Below are 17,191 nucleotides of genomic sequence, written 5' to 3' on the forward strand. Positions count from 1 at the left end.
AACGTCAATTCTAAGCACCTAACATCTCTTGTGACTTTATTTCTAAAAGGGTTTTTTTTTCAAAAGTTCAGTCTACTAGAAGATATTCATTCCAAATGAATACTAAAAATACTATCATCTTTGGAAAGTAAATCTTACCTTCATTCTCTGTTTGCCCCCTGATATCCATTTCCGGTATTCTTTCCTACAAGGAGAAAGACCAATTAAAGCCTCCTTTCAGCACATTTCTGAAGAATAGGATTATAAGAAATCAGTTATAGAGTTAAATCATTCTAATCTTTCCTTTGCATAAAAATAAGCTCTGGCACAAAAACAGACACTCAGATCAATGGAACAGAATAGAGAACCCAGAAATGGACCCAAAAACGTATGCCCAACAAATCTTTGACAAAGCAGGAAAGAATATCCAGTAGAATAAAGATAGTCTCTTAAGCAAGTGGTGCTGGGAAAACTGGACAGAGACATGCAGAAGAATGAACCTGGACCACTTTTTTACACCATACACAAAAATAAACTCAAAATGGATGAAAGACCTAAATGTAAAACAGGAAGCCATCAAAATCGAGGAGAAAGCAGGCAAAAACCTCTTTGACTTTGGCCGCAGCAACTTCTACCTCAACACGTCTCTGGAAGCGAGGCAAACAAAAGCAAAAATGAACTACTAGGACCTCATCAAAATAAAAAGCTTCTGCACAGCAAAGGAAACAATCAGCAAAACCAAAAGGCAACCGATTGAATGGGAGAAGATATTTGCAAACGACATATCAGATAAAGGGTTAGTATCCAAAATTCTATAAAGAACTTCTCAAACTCAACACCCAAAAAACAAATAATCCAGGGAAGCAATGGGCAAAAAGACAGAATATGGACACTTCTCCAAAGAATACATCCAGATGGCCAACTGACACATGAAAAAATGCTCAACATCACTCATCAGGGAAATACAAATCAAAACCACAATGAGAACCACCTCACACCTGTCAGAATGGCTAACATTAACAACTCAGGCAACAGCAGATGTTGGTGAGAATGCAGAGAAAGAGGATCTCTTTTGCGCTGCTGATGGGGATGTAAACTGGTGCAGCCACTCTGGAAAACAGTATGGAGGTTCCTCAAAAAATTAAAAATAGAACTACCCTAAGACCCAGCAATTGCACTACTAGGTATTTATCCAAGGGATACAGGTATGCTGTTTCGAAGGGGCACATGCACCCCCATGTGCACAGCAGCACTATCAACAATAGCCAAAATATGGAAAGAGCCCAAATGTCCATCGATGGATGAATGGATAAAGAAAATGTGGTATATATATTCAACGGAGTATTCCTCGGCAATCAAAAAGAATGAAATCCTGCCATTTGCAACTACATGGATGGAACTAAAGGGCATCATGCTAAGTGAAATGAGTCAGAGAAAGACAAAAATCATATGACTTCACACATATGAGGACTTTAAGATACAAAACAGATGAACATAAGGGAAGGGAAGCAAAAATCATAAAAACAGGGAAGGGGACAAAACATAAGAGACTTTTTTTTTTAATTCTTTTTTTCAACGTTTATTTATTTTTGGGACAGAGAGAGACAGAGCATGAACGGGGGAGGGGCAGAGAGAGAGGGAGACGCAGAATCGGAAACAGGCTCCAGGCTCCGAGCCATTAGCCCAGAGCCTGACGCGGGGCTCAAACTCACGGACCACGAGATCGTGACCTGGCTGAAGTCGGACGCTTAACCGACTGCGCCACCCAGGCGCCCCCATAAGAGACTCTTAAATATGGAAAACAGAGGGTTACTGGAGGGGGTGTGGGAGGAGGGATGGGCTAAACAGGTAAGGGGCATTAAGGAATCTACTCCTGAGATCATTGTTGCACTATATGCTAACTAACTTGGATGTAAATTTAAAAAATAAATTAAAAAAATAAGCTCAGTAGATGAGTAGCTTGCAGAGGCTGGGGAAATAGGGACTAGGGAACAACTACTAGTGGGTATGGGTAAGGGGTTTCTTTTGTGGGGTGATAATAATATTCTGGAATTAAATAGTCGTGACAGTTGCACAACCTTGTGAATACACTAAAAACCACTGAATTGTAAACTTTAAAAGAGTGAATTTTAGGAGCACCTGGGTTGCTCAGTCGGTTAAGCATCTGGCTCTTGATTTCGGCTCAGGTCATGATCTCACAGTTCTGGGCTGACAAGCACAGAGCCTGCTTGGGATTCTCTCTTTCCCTCTTTCTCTGCCCCTCCCTGCTCACCCACTCTCTCGCTCTCTCTCAAAAATAAACATTAAAAAAATAATAAAAGGGTGAATTTTATGGTTAAATTAATTAAAAAGAGCAGATGGTAAACTGGTAGAGTTGGGATTCAGCCTGAGGCCTATCCAAAAACCCTCTTAAGCCCATATTTTGGAGTGGTGGAAGTATCACGCCTGTGTTGGTAAAACTTGTAAGAACTGCAAGAGTCAAGTCTTCTAACAAGACAATTACTTGCTCAAAGACATATGTATTGTGAGCCGCTAATTCATTCACTAATTCAAACTTTTCCTACATGTCCTCAATATGCCAGGCACTCTACAACAAAGATAAATAAAACACTGTCCTTGCCCTCCAACAATTCCATCCAGTCAGAAACAGGCATATGAACAAAACACAGTATGAGTGCTATAAAATATGTACACAAAAATATTGAACATGGCAAAAGGATATCCATCTCCCATTACTCTGTGTGCCTGTGGTCAGAACATGATTATGTGTATAATGGAAGGTAATTTGTTATTTAAGGAAGTCTATGGAGAACACATTCATTAAGCCACCCAGAACGCCTTTTGCACCTCTCACTCAACAGACTTAAACTCAAGCAGCATCTCTTCAAAACTTGCTCCTTCTGACATTTTTCTCTTACCAACACACTACTCTTCCAGGTACTTGGACTTAAAACCCCAGGTATGACTGAATGTGTGAGGTTCTCTTCTTTCACTCACACATTCAGTCAGTAGTCAACATGCGTGCTCTCATTTCTCTTTCCCCTCACACTGATTTACACCCTCGTTAGCTCCTGCCTAGTTAATACCAGAGCCACCTAACTCCTCTTGCCACAAGGGTCTTTCCCTACCCCAATCTACCCAATACATGACAGGTATGAACTAAGCTGCTTTCTGCCCAAATCACCTTCCTGCTTCAATAATTTCACCATACTGAATTGAACAAAAAAGTCTTCTGCAGGTCTATTTAAGCTAACTCACAATTTCAAAGTCACCTGACATCTATCACCTACAGCTATCCTATGGCCTGGCTCAAAACTCATGCTATTCTATCTGCATAGGATACCTTTTCTTCTTCTGCTCCTGCTGCTGCTTCTTGAAATCCTACCCATCCTTTAAAACCAAACATAAATCCCACCTCTTTCTTCTTTCTATATTACCACCATCTGTTTCCAGGTGTGATATAGTCATTTATTTAAAATTATTTTTTTTGTTTTATTTTTAATTTTTTTTAATTTACATCCAAATTGGTTAGCATATAGTGCAACAATGATTTCAGGAGTAGATTCCTTAATGCCCCTTACCCATTTAGCCCATCCCTCCCCACAACCCCTCCAGCTACCCTCTGTTTGTTCTCCCTATCTATGAGTCTCTTCTGCTGTGTCCCCCTCCCTGTTTTTATATTATTTTTGTTTCCCTTCCCTTATGTTCATCTTTTTTGTCTCTTAAAGTCCTCATATAAGTAAGTCATATGATTTTTGTCTTTCTTTGACTAATTTCACTTGGCATAATACCCTCCAGTTCCATCGACATAGTTGCAAATGGAAAGATTTCATTCTTTTTGATTTCCAAGTAATACTCCATTGTGTATATACACCACATTTTCCCAAATGTCCATTTGGGCTCTTTCCATGCTTTGGCTATTGTTGATAGTACTTCTATAAACATGGGGGTGAAAGTGTCCCTTCAAAACAGCACACCTGTATCCCGTGGATAAATGCCTAGTAGTGCAATTGCTGGGTCTTAGGGTAGTTCTATTTTTAGTTTTTTGAGGAACCTCCATACTGTTTTCCAGAGTGGCTGCACCAGCTTGCATTCCCATATTTAAAAATTATTTACAGAATTCCTATGTGTTTGGCACTATATGGACAGAATATACAGTCTACTACAAAAGAGCTTAGAAATCCAGTGAGAGACTATTAATAATTATTGAACAAAGAATAAAATACAAACTCTACTAACAGAGGTAAGGGGCGCCTGGGTGGCTAAGTGGGTTAAGCATCCAACTTCAGGTCAGGTCATGATCTCATGGTTCATGGGTTCAAGTCCCGCATCAGGCTCTGTGCTGATAGCTCAGAGCCTGGAGTCTGCTTGAGATTTTGTGTCCCCCTCTCTCCCTGCTCCCTCTCCACTCACACACGTGTGTGTGCTCTCTCTCCCCAAAATAAACATTAAAAATTTTTTTAAAAAAGAGAGAGGCAAAAGTGGTGCTCTGTGAGAAGACAGAAAGCACAATTAACTGGGAACATATAAGAAGCACATTCAAAGAAGTGGCACTTGACCTGGCCCTTTGAAGATGAGTATTTCAATGAGCAGAGAAGACAGAGAGGAATTTCAGGCTGAAGACACAAAATGAGCGAACACTAAAGAGGCTTCTGCTGGGGCATCTGGGTGGCTCAGTCACTAAAACGCTTTAGTGTCCGACTTCAGCTCAGGTCATGATCTCACGGTTCATGAGTTCAAGCTCCACATCAGACTCTCTTGCTGTCAGCGTGGAGCCCACTATCTCCCTCTCTCTGTGCCTCCCTGGCTTGCACGCACACACACACACACACACACACACTCTCTCTCTCTCTCTCTCTCTCTCTCTCTCTCAAAAATAAACAGTAAAAAATGTTTTTAAAAAAAAGAAGAAAAACTGAGCGATGGATCACACATAGAAGGTATAGCCAGGTTCCAATGTTCTTCTCTCAAATCTCTAAACCATAACTGAATTCTTTTTTTAAATTTTTTTTTATATAATTTGTTATCAAGTTAGCTATCATACAGTGTATACAGTGTGCTCTTGGCTTTGGGAGAACCATAACTGAATTCTTAATCTCAACTGGTATCAATTGCTCCCATTAGTTGAGTAAGTAATCTTGTAATTCTAGAAGATGAAGATGTGTGTACAGAGATGATTAAAAGTAAATCCTTGAAGACCTAAATAAATAAATCCATGTACCATGTACACAAGTTGGAAGATTTCTTGAATAGGCATAAAAATACACTAACCATAAAAGAAAATATTGATAAACTAGATTTAATAATTTATCTAAAGGCAATATTTAATCAAGATGGAGTGGCATTAGGGGCACCTGGGTGGCTCAGTCGTTTAAGTGATTTCAGCTCAGGTCATGATCTCACAATCTGTGAACTCAAGCCCCACATTGGGCTCTGTGCTGACAGCTCGGAGCCTGGAACCTGCTTTGGATTCTGTGTCTCCCTCTCTCTCTGTCCCTCCTCCATTCACACTCTGTTTCTCTCTCTCAAAAATAAAATAAACATTAAAAAAATCTTTTTAAAGATGGAGTGGTACTGGCATAAGGATTGACATACAGACCAATGGAACAGAATAAAGCCTTAAAAGATGCACATATATATAGTGAACAGATTTTCAACACAAGTACCAAGGTAATTTAATGGAGAAAGGGTAGTTTTTGTTTTTTAACAAATGGTACTAGAACATTTCCATATACCAAAAAATGGGAAAAAAAACACTTATCTCACAAGTTAACGCACAAAAACTACCTTGAAACAGATCATAAATCTAAACGTAAAGCCTACAACTATAAAATTTCTAGAACAGAGACCTTATGACTCTAAGTTTTGCCATAATTTCTTTTACAAAAAAGCACAACACAAAAAATTGAAAAACTGAACTTTATCAAAACTAACAACTGCTCTACAAATGATACTGCTAAGAAAAGGATAAGCCATAGAATGGGAGAAAATACTTGCAAAATACTATCCGATAAAAGATCTACATCCAGAATACATAAAGAACTTTCACAACTCAATTTTAAAAGGCAAACAGCCCAATAAAAACATAATTGGTAAAAGATTTGGACAATCATTTCACTAAAGAAGATACACAAATGGCCAAGAAGCATGTGAAAAGATACTCAACATTATTAGTATTCAAGGAAGCATAAATTAAAACCACAATGAAATACCACGACACAAATGGCTAAAATTAAAATAGCTGACAATACCAAATGTTGGTAAGGATGTGGAACAACTAGAACTCTGATACATTGCTGGTGGGAAAATAAAATAAGTATTTCTATAAAAACAGAACTTTCTTAGAATTAAATGCAAAGCAAATATTCCTAATTTCAAAATCAATGCTTTGGAATCCAAACCACTTATTTTAAAGGTAGAACCACAGGCCAAGGAATAAAATGCTCAACTTATCCCCAGATAAAGATAGGAAGAATTCCAGATCCCTCTGGTTTGAGATTAGCCATATTAGATAAAATCAGCTCTTTCAGAGTTTGGAAACTTTTCCTTTTCAATTATCATAGTCACTCACTCAGCACCAGTGAGCAGACATATCATCTTGTGAAGTCCAAAGCCTTCAGTACACAAAAAGAACTCAAGCAGTTTAGGAAATGAGTCAGTGACTCATTAAGCTTTCCCTTTCAGTAATCATGGTGTTAAAATGCACTGAGTTGTTTGAAGACACCATCCAGACTCTTAACTATAGAGAATAAACTGATGGTTACCAGAGGGGAGGTGGGTGGGGGTAATGAGTAAAACACGCGATGGGGATTAAGGAATGCACTTGTCCTGATGAGCACTGGGTGATGTATGGAATTGCTGAATCACGATGCTGTATACCTAAAACTAATATAACACTTCATGTTAACTATATTGGAATTAGAATAAAATAAAATGTGAGCTTGGGTACACTGTAGTAATTTAAGGATTCTTTCAGGGTCACAATAAAATCAAAATCATTTGCCCTAAACATTCTTCTTTCACTATAGACAGGCTTTACTGTTTTCCCTCTTAAGCCATATAGCTTCCATATTTCACTACACCAATAATTTCACTGTTAAATGAAATAATTTTCCCTTTAAGAGAATATGCCCCTGTTTCTGTCTTTATTTCCTTTATATATATATATTCCAGAGCACCTAGAACAGTGCTAAGCACAAGGTAGATTCAAACTGAATACTTGAGTGAATATTTACCAATCTTTAATAAAATATTTATTTTCAAATATTCTGAAATTCATACATTTTGTTGGAGACTTGTTTTCCCTCCTCATTCTCCACAATATGCCTACAATACAAGGTTTATATTTGGCATATGCAAATGCATAAATTCTCATTTAATCTAGGCACTATATACAAAATCAAGTGAATGCTTGAGCTTACTTTTGAGCAAATAAAAACTTCTGTGTTAGAAAGTATTACTGGAGGGGCACCTGGATGGCTCAGTCAGTAAAGCATCTGGCTCTTGGTTTCAGCTCAGGTCATGATCTCATGGTTCACAGGTTCGAGCCCTGCGTTGGGCTCTACACTAATAGCAAGGAGCCTGCTTGGGATTCTCTCTCTCTTCCGCCCTCTCTGCCCTTTACCTGGACTCTCTCTCACAAAATAAATAAAAATAAACTTTAAAAAGTTAAAGAAAGAAAGAAAGAAAAGAAAAGAAAAAGAAAAAGAAAAAGAATTATTGGGGCACCAGGATGGCTCAGTTGGTTAAGGGTCTGACTCTTGATTTTGGCTCATGGTTCATGGGTTCTGCACTAAAAGTGCAGAGCCTGCTTGGGATTCTCTCTCTGCCCCTCCCTCACTCAGGTGCGTGCCCTCTCTCAAAAATAAATAAACTTAGAAAAAAATTACTAACTACTTAAACTATCCTAAACTCCCAACTTCCATGCACTATACAGCGAAATATTACAGCCTCCTCCTTGTTACAAAAATGCCCAAACCTTAAAGAGAAAAAAATTAAATTCCCTAATGGGAGAATGGATACTTCCATAACAAAGAAACAAAGCAAATACACAAACTGCTTCTTTAATGGCTCTCAAACTACAATCCACTTAAACCAATCAAAAGAATAACCTTCTTTTAATCACTTGAACACATGACTTTACAGACAAGTGGGCATAATCCCATGTGTCAGGAGTTTATGCCCATACGAATAAATAAAGCAAGGCCTCTGCTCTCTGGACGCTCCCCAGCAGGGCTCTCAGGCTGTGTTTTCACCCAACATTTAACAGATATCAAAGCAAATTTTGTATAATACAAGTTGTTTACCTGCTCATCTCTTCTCACATATTAAGTGGTTGAGAATACAGGCCACACGGTTACTCTTCCTTATACCTCCCCCACGGCTAGCACAAAACCTTGCACTTAAAAAGTTCTTAAACATTCAATGATAGTGACTAAAATTACACTATAAATGTATAAATAGACTTGTATAGGATTACATGAGTAAAAGATTATTTAAGCATGAAGAGAAACAGGACATTTAATAGGTTATTAATAAGGCTTACCCAGGAGGGCAAAGATGCTAGTGTGTGCTGAGGGGAAAGGGAGTGTATTTTATAAATATACCCTGCATGATATAACCCTATTTGTATAAAATTGTATGTAAGTTTGCATAAAGTAACACAAAAATATTTTGGTGATCTTCCTTTCTTACATTACAGAGTGGTAAGATTTTAGGTGACCTTAATTTTGTTATATTTTTATGCACTATTTGTATGCTCTACAATGGGATGTATGAAATAATAATTAAGTCATTTTCATTGTGGAGGGGGGGGAATATATCCTGATAGTTTTTTTTTAATAATCCCTTAATGCTGTTATATTAAGCTCTGTTTATGCAATGCTGGCCTATGGCATATGCTTAACAAATTATATATTCTTTTTTTTTAATTATTTTTTTTGAGAGACAGAGACAGAGAACGAGCAGGGGAGGAACAGAAAGAGAGGAAGACACAGAATCTGAAGCAGGCTCCAACTTCCAACCTGTCAGCACAGAGCCCGACGAGGGGCTTGAACTCACGAACCACGAGACCATGACCTGAGCCAAAGTCAGATGCTTAACCGACTGAGCCACCCAGGCCCCCAACAAATTATATATTCTTAAACAATTTATGCTGCCATGATTAGTGGTAGCCATATCAATTACACAGAAATAATATTTTAAGTGGTCAAAGCCATTACAAGTTACTTCACCTCCCTCACTCCTGGTTTTCCCATGTGTAAATTAAAGCGAATACCACTTACACTTCTTAGTATAGTCATGAAAATTAAAATGAGATAGTGTAGGTGGAGCACCGAGCATAGTATCTGAAACAAATGGAAGCTCAAAGGCTGATTTCTACCCCACCCCATCTGTCCTAATTAAAACTCCCTGAGAGCAGTGAGTTTCGGCATTAACACTCAACATTAATTATGTTATAAAATGACACTATGTTCCTACTTTGATTCCTGAGCATTACTTAATTATTCTCTACCAAAGTACAGAACATAAAGGTGTTCTATAAACAGAAACACTAAGTTTAAAAAAATTTTTTTTAACATGTATTTATTTTTGAGACAGAGAGAGACAAAGCATGAATGGGGGGAGGGCCAGAAAGAGAGGGAGACACAGAATCTGAAGCAGGCTCCTGGCTCTGAGCTGTCGGCACAGAGCCTGATGCGGGGCTCGAACTCACGGACCGTGAGATCGTGACCTGAGCAAAGTCGGACGCTCAACCGACTGAGCCACCCAGGCGCCCCCAGAAACACTAAGTTTAAATCACTCTTAAATTAAGCAGTAATAAGTAAATAAATATACATATGCTTTTTATAATGCCCAGGCATGTAATTACCAAAGAAAGCAGTTGCCATCTACTAACCGGCATTATTAGAATACATACATTCTAGCTAAAGCCAAAAGATACTGGATGTCACCCAGTGTTGGTTGACTTTGAGGCCTAATTATTCATGAATTTCCTTTAGGGGTTGATGAGTACTGAAAATAGCTTTTGGCCCTTTGTGAACCAAAACAGCCTTTGTGGACTTCTAGAAACTGGAATCGTTTTTGGGGTTTGTTTGTTTGTTTTTTACACACACACATCACCCCCCCCCAAAAATTAAAAGTAGAAGGAAAAAAAATCATCTATAATCCCCTCATCAAACAATATGTGTGCCATTAACCATCTGTTAACAGGTATATATCCTTTCAATGAAAAATCATATATGTAAATCCATATATAATACACATTTGAACCACTTTTAAATATACACTTTCCAAATTCCATATATCAATAATCCTCAAATAAAATTCTGCCCATAATTCATAAAGCCAACACTTCTAGTTAAAATAAAAACTGGACAATAATAAATGCCTTTTAAAAGTTCGTGCCTTAAGAAAAAACTCCATTATTCTCAAGATTAACACTCAAAACAGGAGAAAAATTAGTGCTTATTTCGTAATCTAAAAAGTGAAAAAACACCATGGAAGATGAAAATATATTTACTAGGACATTGGGTTAATTTTTAAATTTATATTTATCAAACATTTTTTAAGGATGTTTGATCACCAAAACTTTTCACCATTTCTATATAATTGTTATATCCTATACCATGCTTTTAAAAAGGATTAGCAGCTGCAAGATAAAAACATACTTATAAAAGGGTGGAGCATTCATTATTAAAAAGAGCAAATAAAAATGTACTAGTTGGAAAAAAAATGAGTACCCAACCTGAATGATTAATTTCTCTCTGGTCTATATAAAGTTTCACTACAAGATAAAAATACATACAAATTCAATAGGATAAACATCTTCCTAGGACTGAGTAATCAGGAGGAATATGTACAGATCATAATGTAAAGGAATACTGGTTAATTTAATAGAAACTATCTTTGACTATAATTTAAGAAAACATAAAAGTTCTATTGTCCCTCTTAAAATGCCCCAGCATTACACTATAATTCACTCATGTCTTTCTTCACAATACAAAAGCAGAGATTATAGAAGTCTAAAGAATAGACCATGATCTATTGGTAAATACTGGACAACATCAACTCATAGATGAATCCCCAGTGCCTCAAATAAAGAGGTTGTGCAGCTAAGAACATACCTATATGACTTACATACCAGATATGCAGAAAGCACAGCTGCTGTCTTTCTGGAAAAAATTAAGAGCCTAACATTCTTTTAGCAATAAAGACGCATCTCACACAGTCGTCATCTATAGAGGAAACAACAGAAAAGCTTAATTTTGCTCTCAATATACTTTGAAGTGCTTCAGCACTTTTAAGGACTCAAATAAGACTCCTGAAGTCGTTCTCCATGTTATACGAGAGAGAAAATTTGGACAAGGAAAAAAATTAAAAGCTTTGTTTTTGCCAGCTTATAGAGAAGTTGCTTCACTGAATGCATATAAGGAACAACTTCACTGCATTAAGTCTTTTTTCGAATGTAAACCATCCAAAAAAAGGTATTAGGTCAGCACTATTTTATAATAAGTGTCTGACATTTGACATTTCTTTTACTTAAATACCAGTTACACTAAACCTAGCTGCTGTATCTAGCAGACTTTGAACAAGCACCAGGATCTTTTACAAAACCATTTGTTTTGAAGACTGTATCTTCTTGCAGAATTCGGAGCTGATAAGAGATCAACAAATGCTTTGAAAAATCCTGCACTGTCTTCAGCCATTTTCTCAATACGATTTAACAATGTAAACAATGATTAATAGTGGAATTATTAAACCTACAATTCCCATTGCTCTGAACTGATTCTGAAGAAAAGTCTACTCCCCCCCCCCCACCCCAGAGTTTTAAAGAACTATTTAGCAAGTTAATGAATCTATAATTCCAAGATTACAGGGCCTTTCCATTACTTGTTTGCTTCGGGTTGTTTGTTTGCTTTTCCTTTGTTTTGTTTTGTTTTAAAGATAAGGTAATACACCTTGAGTCTCTAATTAGAGACCACTATCTGAAGAGTCCGTGAGGGTAAACATTTTGACAAGGGCAGGAATTTAACAAGGAAGAAATCTCCCAGGGCTCTTTTCAACTTTAGGCCATTGATCAGATGTTATAAAATGAATGGAATTATATAGAATCTCAACCTGAGAGAGTATAAAAATAAACAAAATACAGATGTTAAGCTGAAAAAGATAAATCCGTTCCTGAACCAACAGCAAAGTTTGCAAAAGTCCCATAGGTGGGAATATGTAATGTCCAAACTTGAGCATTTATTATTAGACTTGTTCACTGAACCTCCCATCTGGCAGATATTAATATCCACATTTTTTGAAAGAGCTAAATGGCCTTAAATTGAGACAACATCCAATTTTTATCAGTGTAGAAAAAATTCTCTACTATACTATACATTTACCAGACTAACCTTTTCCTGATGACTAAGATTTTGGTAATAAATATAACACCACCTAAAACACAAAGAGTTTCTGGGATACCTTACTTTTTGCAACATTCCTTTGTTTCCTACAACTGCTTTCCAAGACCCTAATTCAGACACCAGACCCCATTTCAGTGTTTCAGTCCTTACTCTCCTTGACACTTCAGGAGCGATAGGTCACCCCTCATAACAGACATCTCTGAGCCTCAGATTCTCTGGTTGTCCTACCTCTATTATCTCTCTGCATCTACTTCCTCCTTCTGTCCTAGCCATTGGTCTCAAATCACTTAGTCTCTTCCTCTAGATTCTATTAATTTTAGAGTCTAGAATCTCATTCTATACTATGGTTGATGCAACACTCCTATGTGGATGACTCATATATCAGCATCTCTACTCCCCAATCTCTCTCCAAAATTTCTAGTCAATTGAACATCAGTCTAAATGTCTCACAACGACCTCAAACATTACATATTTAAGAAATCAAACTCTTCTGCCTTCCAAAATAAGTGACTCTTCCTCTGCTTCCTTTTTTAATAGGCATTACTAATACCCAATCTTCTGAATTAGAAGTCATCTTTGATTCTCTTCCTCATTTGTCCAGGATCTTACCAATTACCAAGTTCTGCTGATTCTTAAAGATCAGAAAGCTGGTGTGAAAGAAAAATGATTCAAACCTAAGTAAGACACCAAAAAGACAGGGTTTCAATACACTGCTCATACTTTAAAAGGGAAAAGTAAGGAGACACACCATGCATCCTGGATAGAATGGACCCATGAGGCAGGAGAAAATAAAGATTATGGTCCTTAGGGTCTAACGGTGGTGGTGATGAAAATGGTAATAATAAATACTAAGAGGTGTCACTTACTGAACTCTTGCTAAATGTCTGTTAACCTACTAGGGCATTTATATACACTTTTCCTACCTAAAGCCTATTATAAGCTTGTAGGGTTGTTACTGTTATTAATGTCCACTTAAAAGTTAAGAATATTGAGGCTCAGGGTGCCTGGCTGGCTCAGTCAGTAGAGCGTGCAAGTCCTGATCTCAGGGTCAGGAGTTCAAGTCCTATGTTGGGTGTGGAGACTACTTTTAAAAAAATGTTTTTAATGCTCTTATTTATTTTTGAGAAAGAGAGCGGGAGAGGGGCAAAGAGAAAGAGGGAGACTCAGAATCTGAAACACTTCCCAGGCCCTGAGCTGTCAGCACAGAGCCTGATGCAAGGCTCAAACTCATGAACCACAAGATCATGACCTGAGCCAAAGTCAGACGCTTAACTGACTGGGCCACCCAGGCACCCAAAAAATTTTTAAAAAATAATTTAAAAAAAAAGAATATTGAGGCTCAAAAATCTGCACAAGATCACCCAGTTAGATTTGGATCTAGGTCCTTGAATGCTTAACCATTTGCTAAAGTTCTTCTGTTATGTTTATGTACATGCTTTATCTCCCCGGGCAGATGTAAGCTTTTAGGGGCAGTATTATGTCTGGATCATCTTTGTATCCTCCCGTGCCTACCCACAGGGTCTATCATAGGTAGTGCCCTCTAAATGTTTGCTAAATGAGTAAATATAATCTGCTGTGCTACAGGTTACTTATACCTAAACCATACAGTCCCAGGACACTGTGGTTTAAAAAAAAAAAAAAAAAAAAAAAAAGGAGGGGGGAGAGCTTTTCTTTTGGCTGTCATTATTGTTCTTCTCTGTTCCTTTCTGCAATGTCTAATCTGCTGTGGCTAAATTTACACAAGTCTAGGTCATGGGCCACGGAGAAAATTCTGTGAGATGAGACAGAGTCCCTCACTACCCACACCATCCTCCTTCCTAACACCTAATAGACCTTTTACTTTTTACTCTGAATTTGATTTCTAGGCTGTATGAGGTCTCAAAAAGACAGGCCCCAAGTGTAAATTGGTCGCTATTATAGGTGTGGGTATTTTAAGGGAGAACAACTAGCAATATATGCTATACCAGAACTCAGTTGATAAATTCCAATTACATTGCAGTTGAAACTAAAACACATGCTTTAAATCAATATTCAAATGCACAAAAAGGAAAAGACAGTCACTACACACAAATAATTTGGTTGCATAAATATTTTATTCCATCCCCTTGGGAAGTTTCAAGGCTAGAAGTTCACAAATATGCTTGCTGGTATTTTTAAAGAAAATGTTGGAAGAAGTGATAAAGTTATACACACACATAATTCACCAGAGACTATTAGTGAAATACCACAACTTTTTTTTTCTTTTTTAGTCTATCTTGTTATAACGACACTCATCTCAAAATTGAATAACAAACAAAAAAGCTCTTCTTTACTGTCCTGTCAATATGTAAGATGATGATGGGGAAGCCTGAGTTAACTGCGTTTAAGACAGCACCTTTAAGTTTTTCATTTTGACTTCAAAACAGTTTATTACTTTGGTTTCAACAAGTATTTCACATTTATACCTAAATGCAAAAACTCATATTGATTTAAGTGAAATACATTAAAGCTACATATTTTCCTTTGACAAAGAACAGCTGGCTCTTTTAACTTAAACTTTTTTTTGCTTCTGGTAATGGTGATTATCCTAACACAGGATAGAAAAGTGTATATATCCACCGTATAGCCATACATAACTTGTTGGAATTGAACATGATTCATTACTTAAAGATTTCACAAATACCTACTCAATTCACTCAAGTAAATAATCAAATTTCCCCTTTTCTGCATTATCTATAAAGGTAATCAGAAAAAAACCTCTGAATTCTAATGTTGTAACTATAAAATTCCATCTCTGAATTGTGAATAATCAATATTAAGAATGAACATTTTTGGTAGTGAAGATTTATTAAATCTAGCCTCCTGGAGGAAATTAAGGTTTCTAGAGGAACAATTTTAATTTTGCTTTAGTAAAGTCTACCCCAACAAATTAGAAATTAATCTTTTTCTGTGCAAAACAAACCCAAGAAGAAAATAACTTTTTAGGAATTTTTAATTTAAGTTATCTAAAAAATTATAGTCTACAAGTTGAAATAATTATTTGCAAATTTAAAATAATTTATGTGAAAGCTATGTATTTACTTAAGAAGTATGTTATTTCAGAAAACAGATAACTGAAAGACAAGTCAAGGGTTGCCAAAATCCCAGTTTATAGTTGTAAATTCCTAAGGTTTTAAAGCACAGCCACAGGCTAATTGCCCAAAGACCTGCTGCCCACCGACATTTGCGGAGGACTGAAGTTAATAGCAGGGCATGTCAATTTACTACAGGCAGCTCTCGGTGCGACATTTTGACAAAAGAACTGGGTCAGGTTACAGCCTGTTCCTATTATCACAGCAGTCTAGATTTATGGTTTCTAACACCAGCCCTACAAGAAATAATGGAAATGATGACAACAACAATCCCTGCTAGACAACAGACTACAGAAAAGCATGCAATAAACCACAATCTGAAGTGATCAGAAAACTAAACATCCCTCACAATACTTAAAACATGAGGCAGGTGTCAGTAAATTATTCATTTAAGTTATTTCTACAACCTCTCAAAATGTCAACCCAAAAAATCTCAAATCAGAGTTTCTAATCTAAAACACAGCAAAATTTAAAGGTACTTACCAGTATCAAGTACTGCATTTAAATTCTTTTAATAATCATCAAAGACGATGTGTTTCATTTGAACAGATTTATGAAACTATACCAAGTTAATAAAAAATAAAGATAATATTGATCATTTTTTTCAAATAACATTAAAGTGTATTAATACTCCAAATAATACTTTAATCTTTCAAATGGAAGAAAAAAAGACAGTTTCACAGCAAAAAGCATATGTTTACAACTGTACAGAGAGGCAAGGTAACAGAAGAAACACATGTGACTCATTAATTTAAAAATAAAGGTACAATCAAAACCTTAAACTAGCTTAAAATGATGAAAGGTAAGAAAAGTGACCGAATGTTAAAGAAAATAAGAACCCTGTCAATACACGTACCTAATTTAAAAGAATCTGTCAAGGCTACAAGGTATAATTGAAGCTGTTTATGTCTGGAATTCAGCACTAGTTAATCCTTACAAGAAACGGAGGTTGAGAAAAATCAAATATGTATTCTAAAGAAAAGAGAGCCCCACCAACTTTTCCGTGAGAAAATAAAGTATCCCAAAGGTATGCCCTAAATTACAGTGTATCTGTCCCTTCTGAAGTTTACAATGGCGCATTACCACAAAAGGTGGGCACTCTTTCCGCTCTTATAACAATTTGCTCCTATAAACTTAGGAAGGGGCAGAGCCACAGCCATAAACACAGGTCACAAGTAGTAGTAGTCAAATGCTCTCTATCTTTAAATGTTTCCTAGCTCTTTACTCATAAAAACGCTTATTTATTTATTTTTTACTCTTTGGTTAAATAAGGAATTCATCTAGCCTAGGTGAGATGAGTGTAAAATTAAATTGAACAGCACCATCATATAAACTGCTTAAAGGAGCCTCAAATCTTTTGCTTTTCACACAATAAGATACCCTCATTTTTTACATCAAAACCTTACCACCACATGCCCAAAAAATGGAAGTAGAGGAAAGGTTTAGGGATGGACATATATTTCGTAGAAATCATTTAGCATAAAAATCACTCATATTATTATTTCTAAGGTGGCCAAGGTTTACTTATGTTAGACAACATAAAGACAAAAGAAGCAAATATGCCTTACCCATGAAAACCAAAGAGCATATGCACATTCCAAATCTTAGATGATTTTTCTAAAATTATTTTCAAGTTATCCAGCTTTAAGAACCATCACCTCTGCTATCTTTTTAAAAATGAGATGTTATCAC

At 36.6% G+C, this 17,191-nt stretch overlaps 1 protein-coding gene across 5 annotated transcripts in view; it reads right to left on the reverse strand.

The window, feature by feature from the left end:
• The window catches only part of SCML2 (Scm polycomb group protein like 2), a 102,952-nt gene that overhangs the window by 81,238 nt on the left and 4,523 nt on the right, over positions 1–17,191 (reverse strand). For all 5 annotated transcript variants that reach the window (XM_047844670.1, XM_047844673.1, XM_047844669.1 and 2 more), the window contains exon 2: positions 139–184. In XM_047844670.1, the coding sequence (XP_047700626.1) occupies positions 139–169 (31 nt within the window). In that variant the 5' untranslated portion in view covers positions 170–184. The remainder of the gene's footprint in view (positions 1–138; positions 185–17,191) is intronic.

Source organism: Prionailurus viverrinus, chromosome X (genome assembly GCF_022837055.1).
Source record: "Prionailurus viverrinus isolate Anna chromosome X, UM_Priviv_1.0, whole genome shotgun sequence".
Classification (NCBI taxonomy): Eukaryota; Metazoa; Chordata; class Mammalia; order Carnivora; family Felidae; genus Prionailurus; species Prionailurus viverrinus.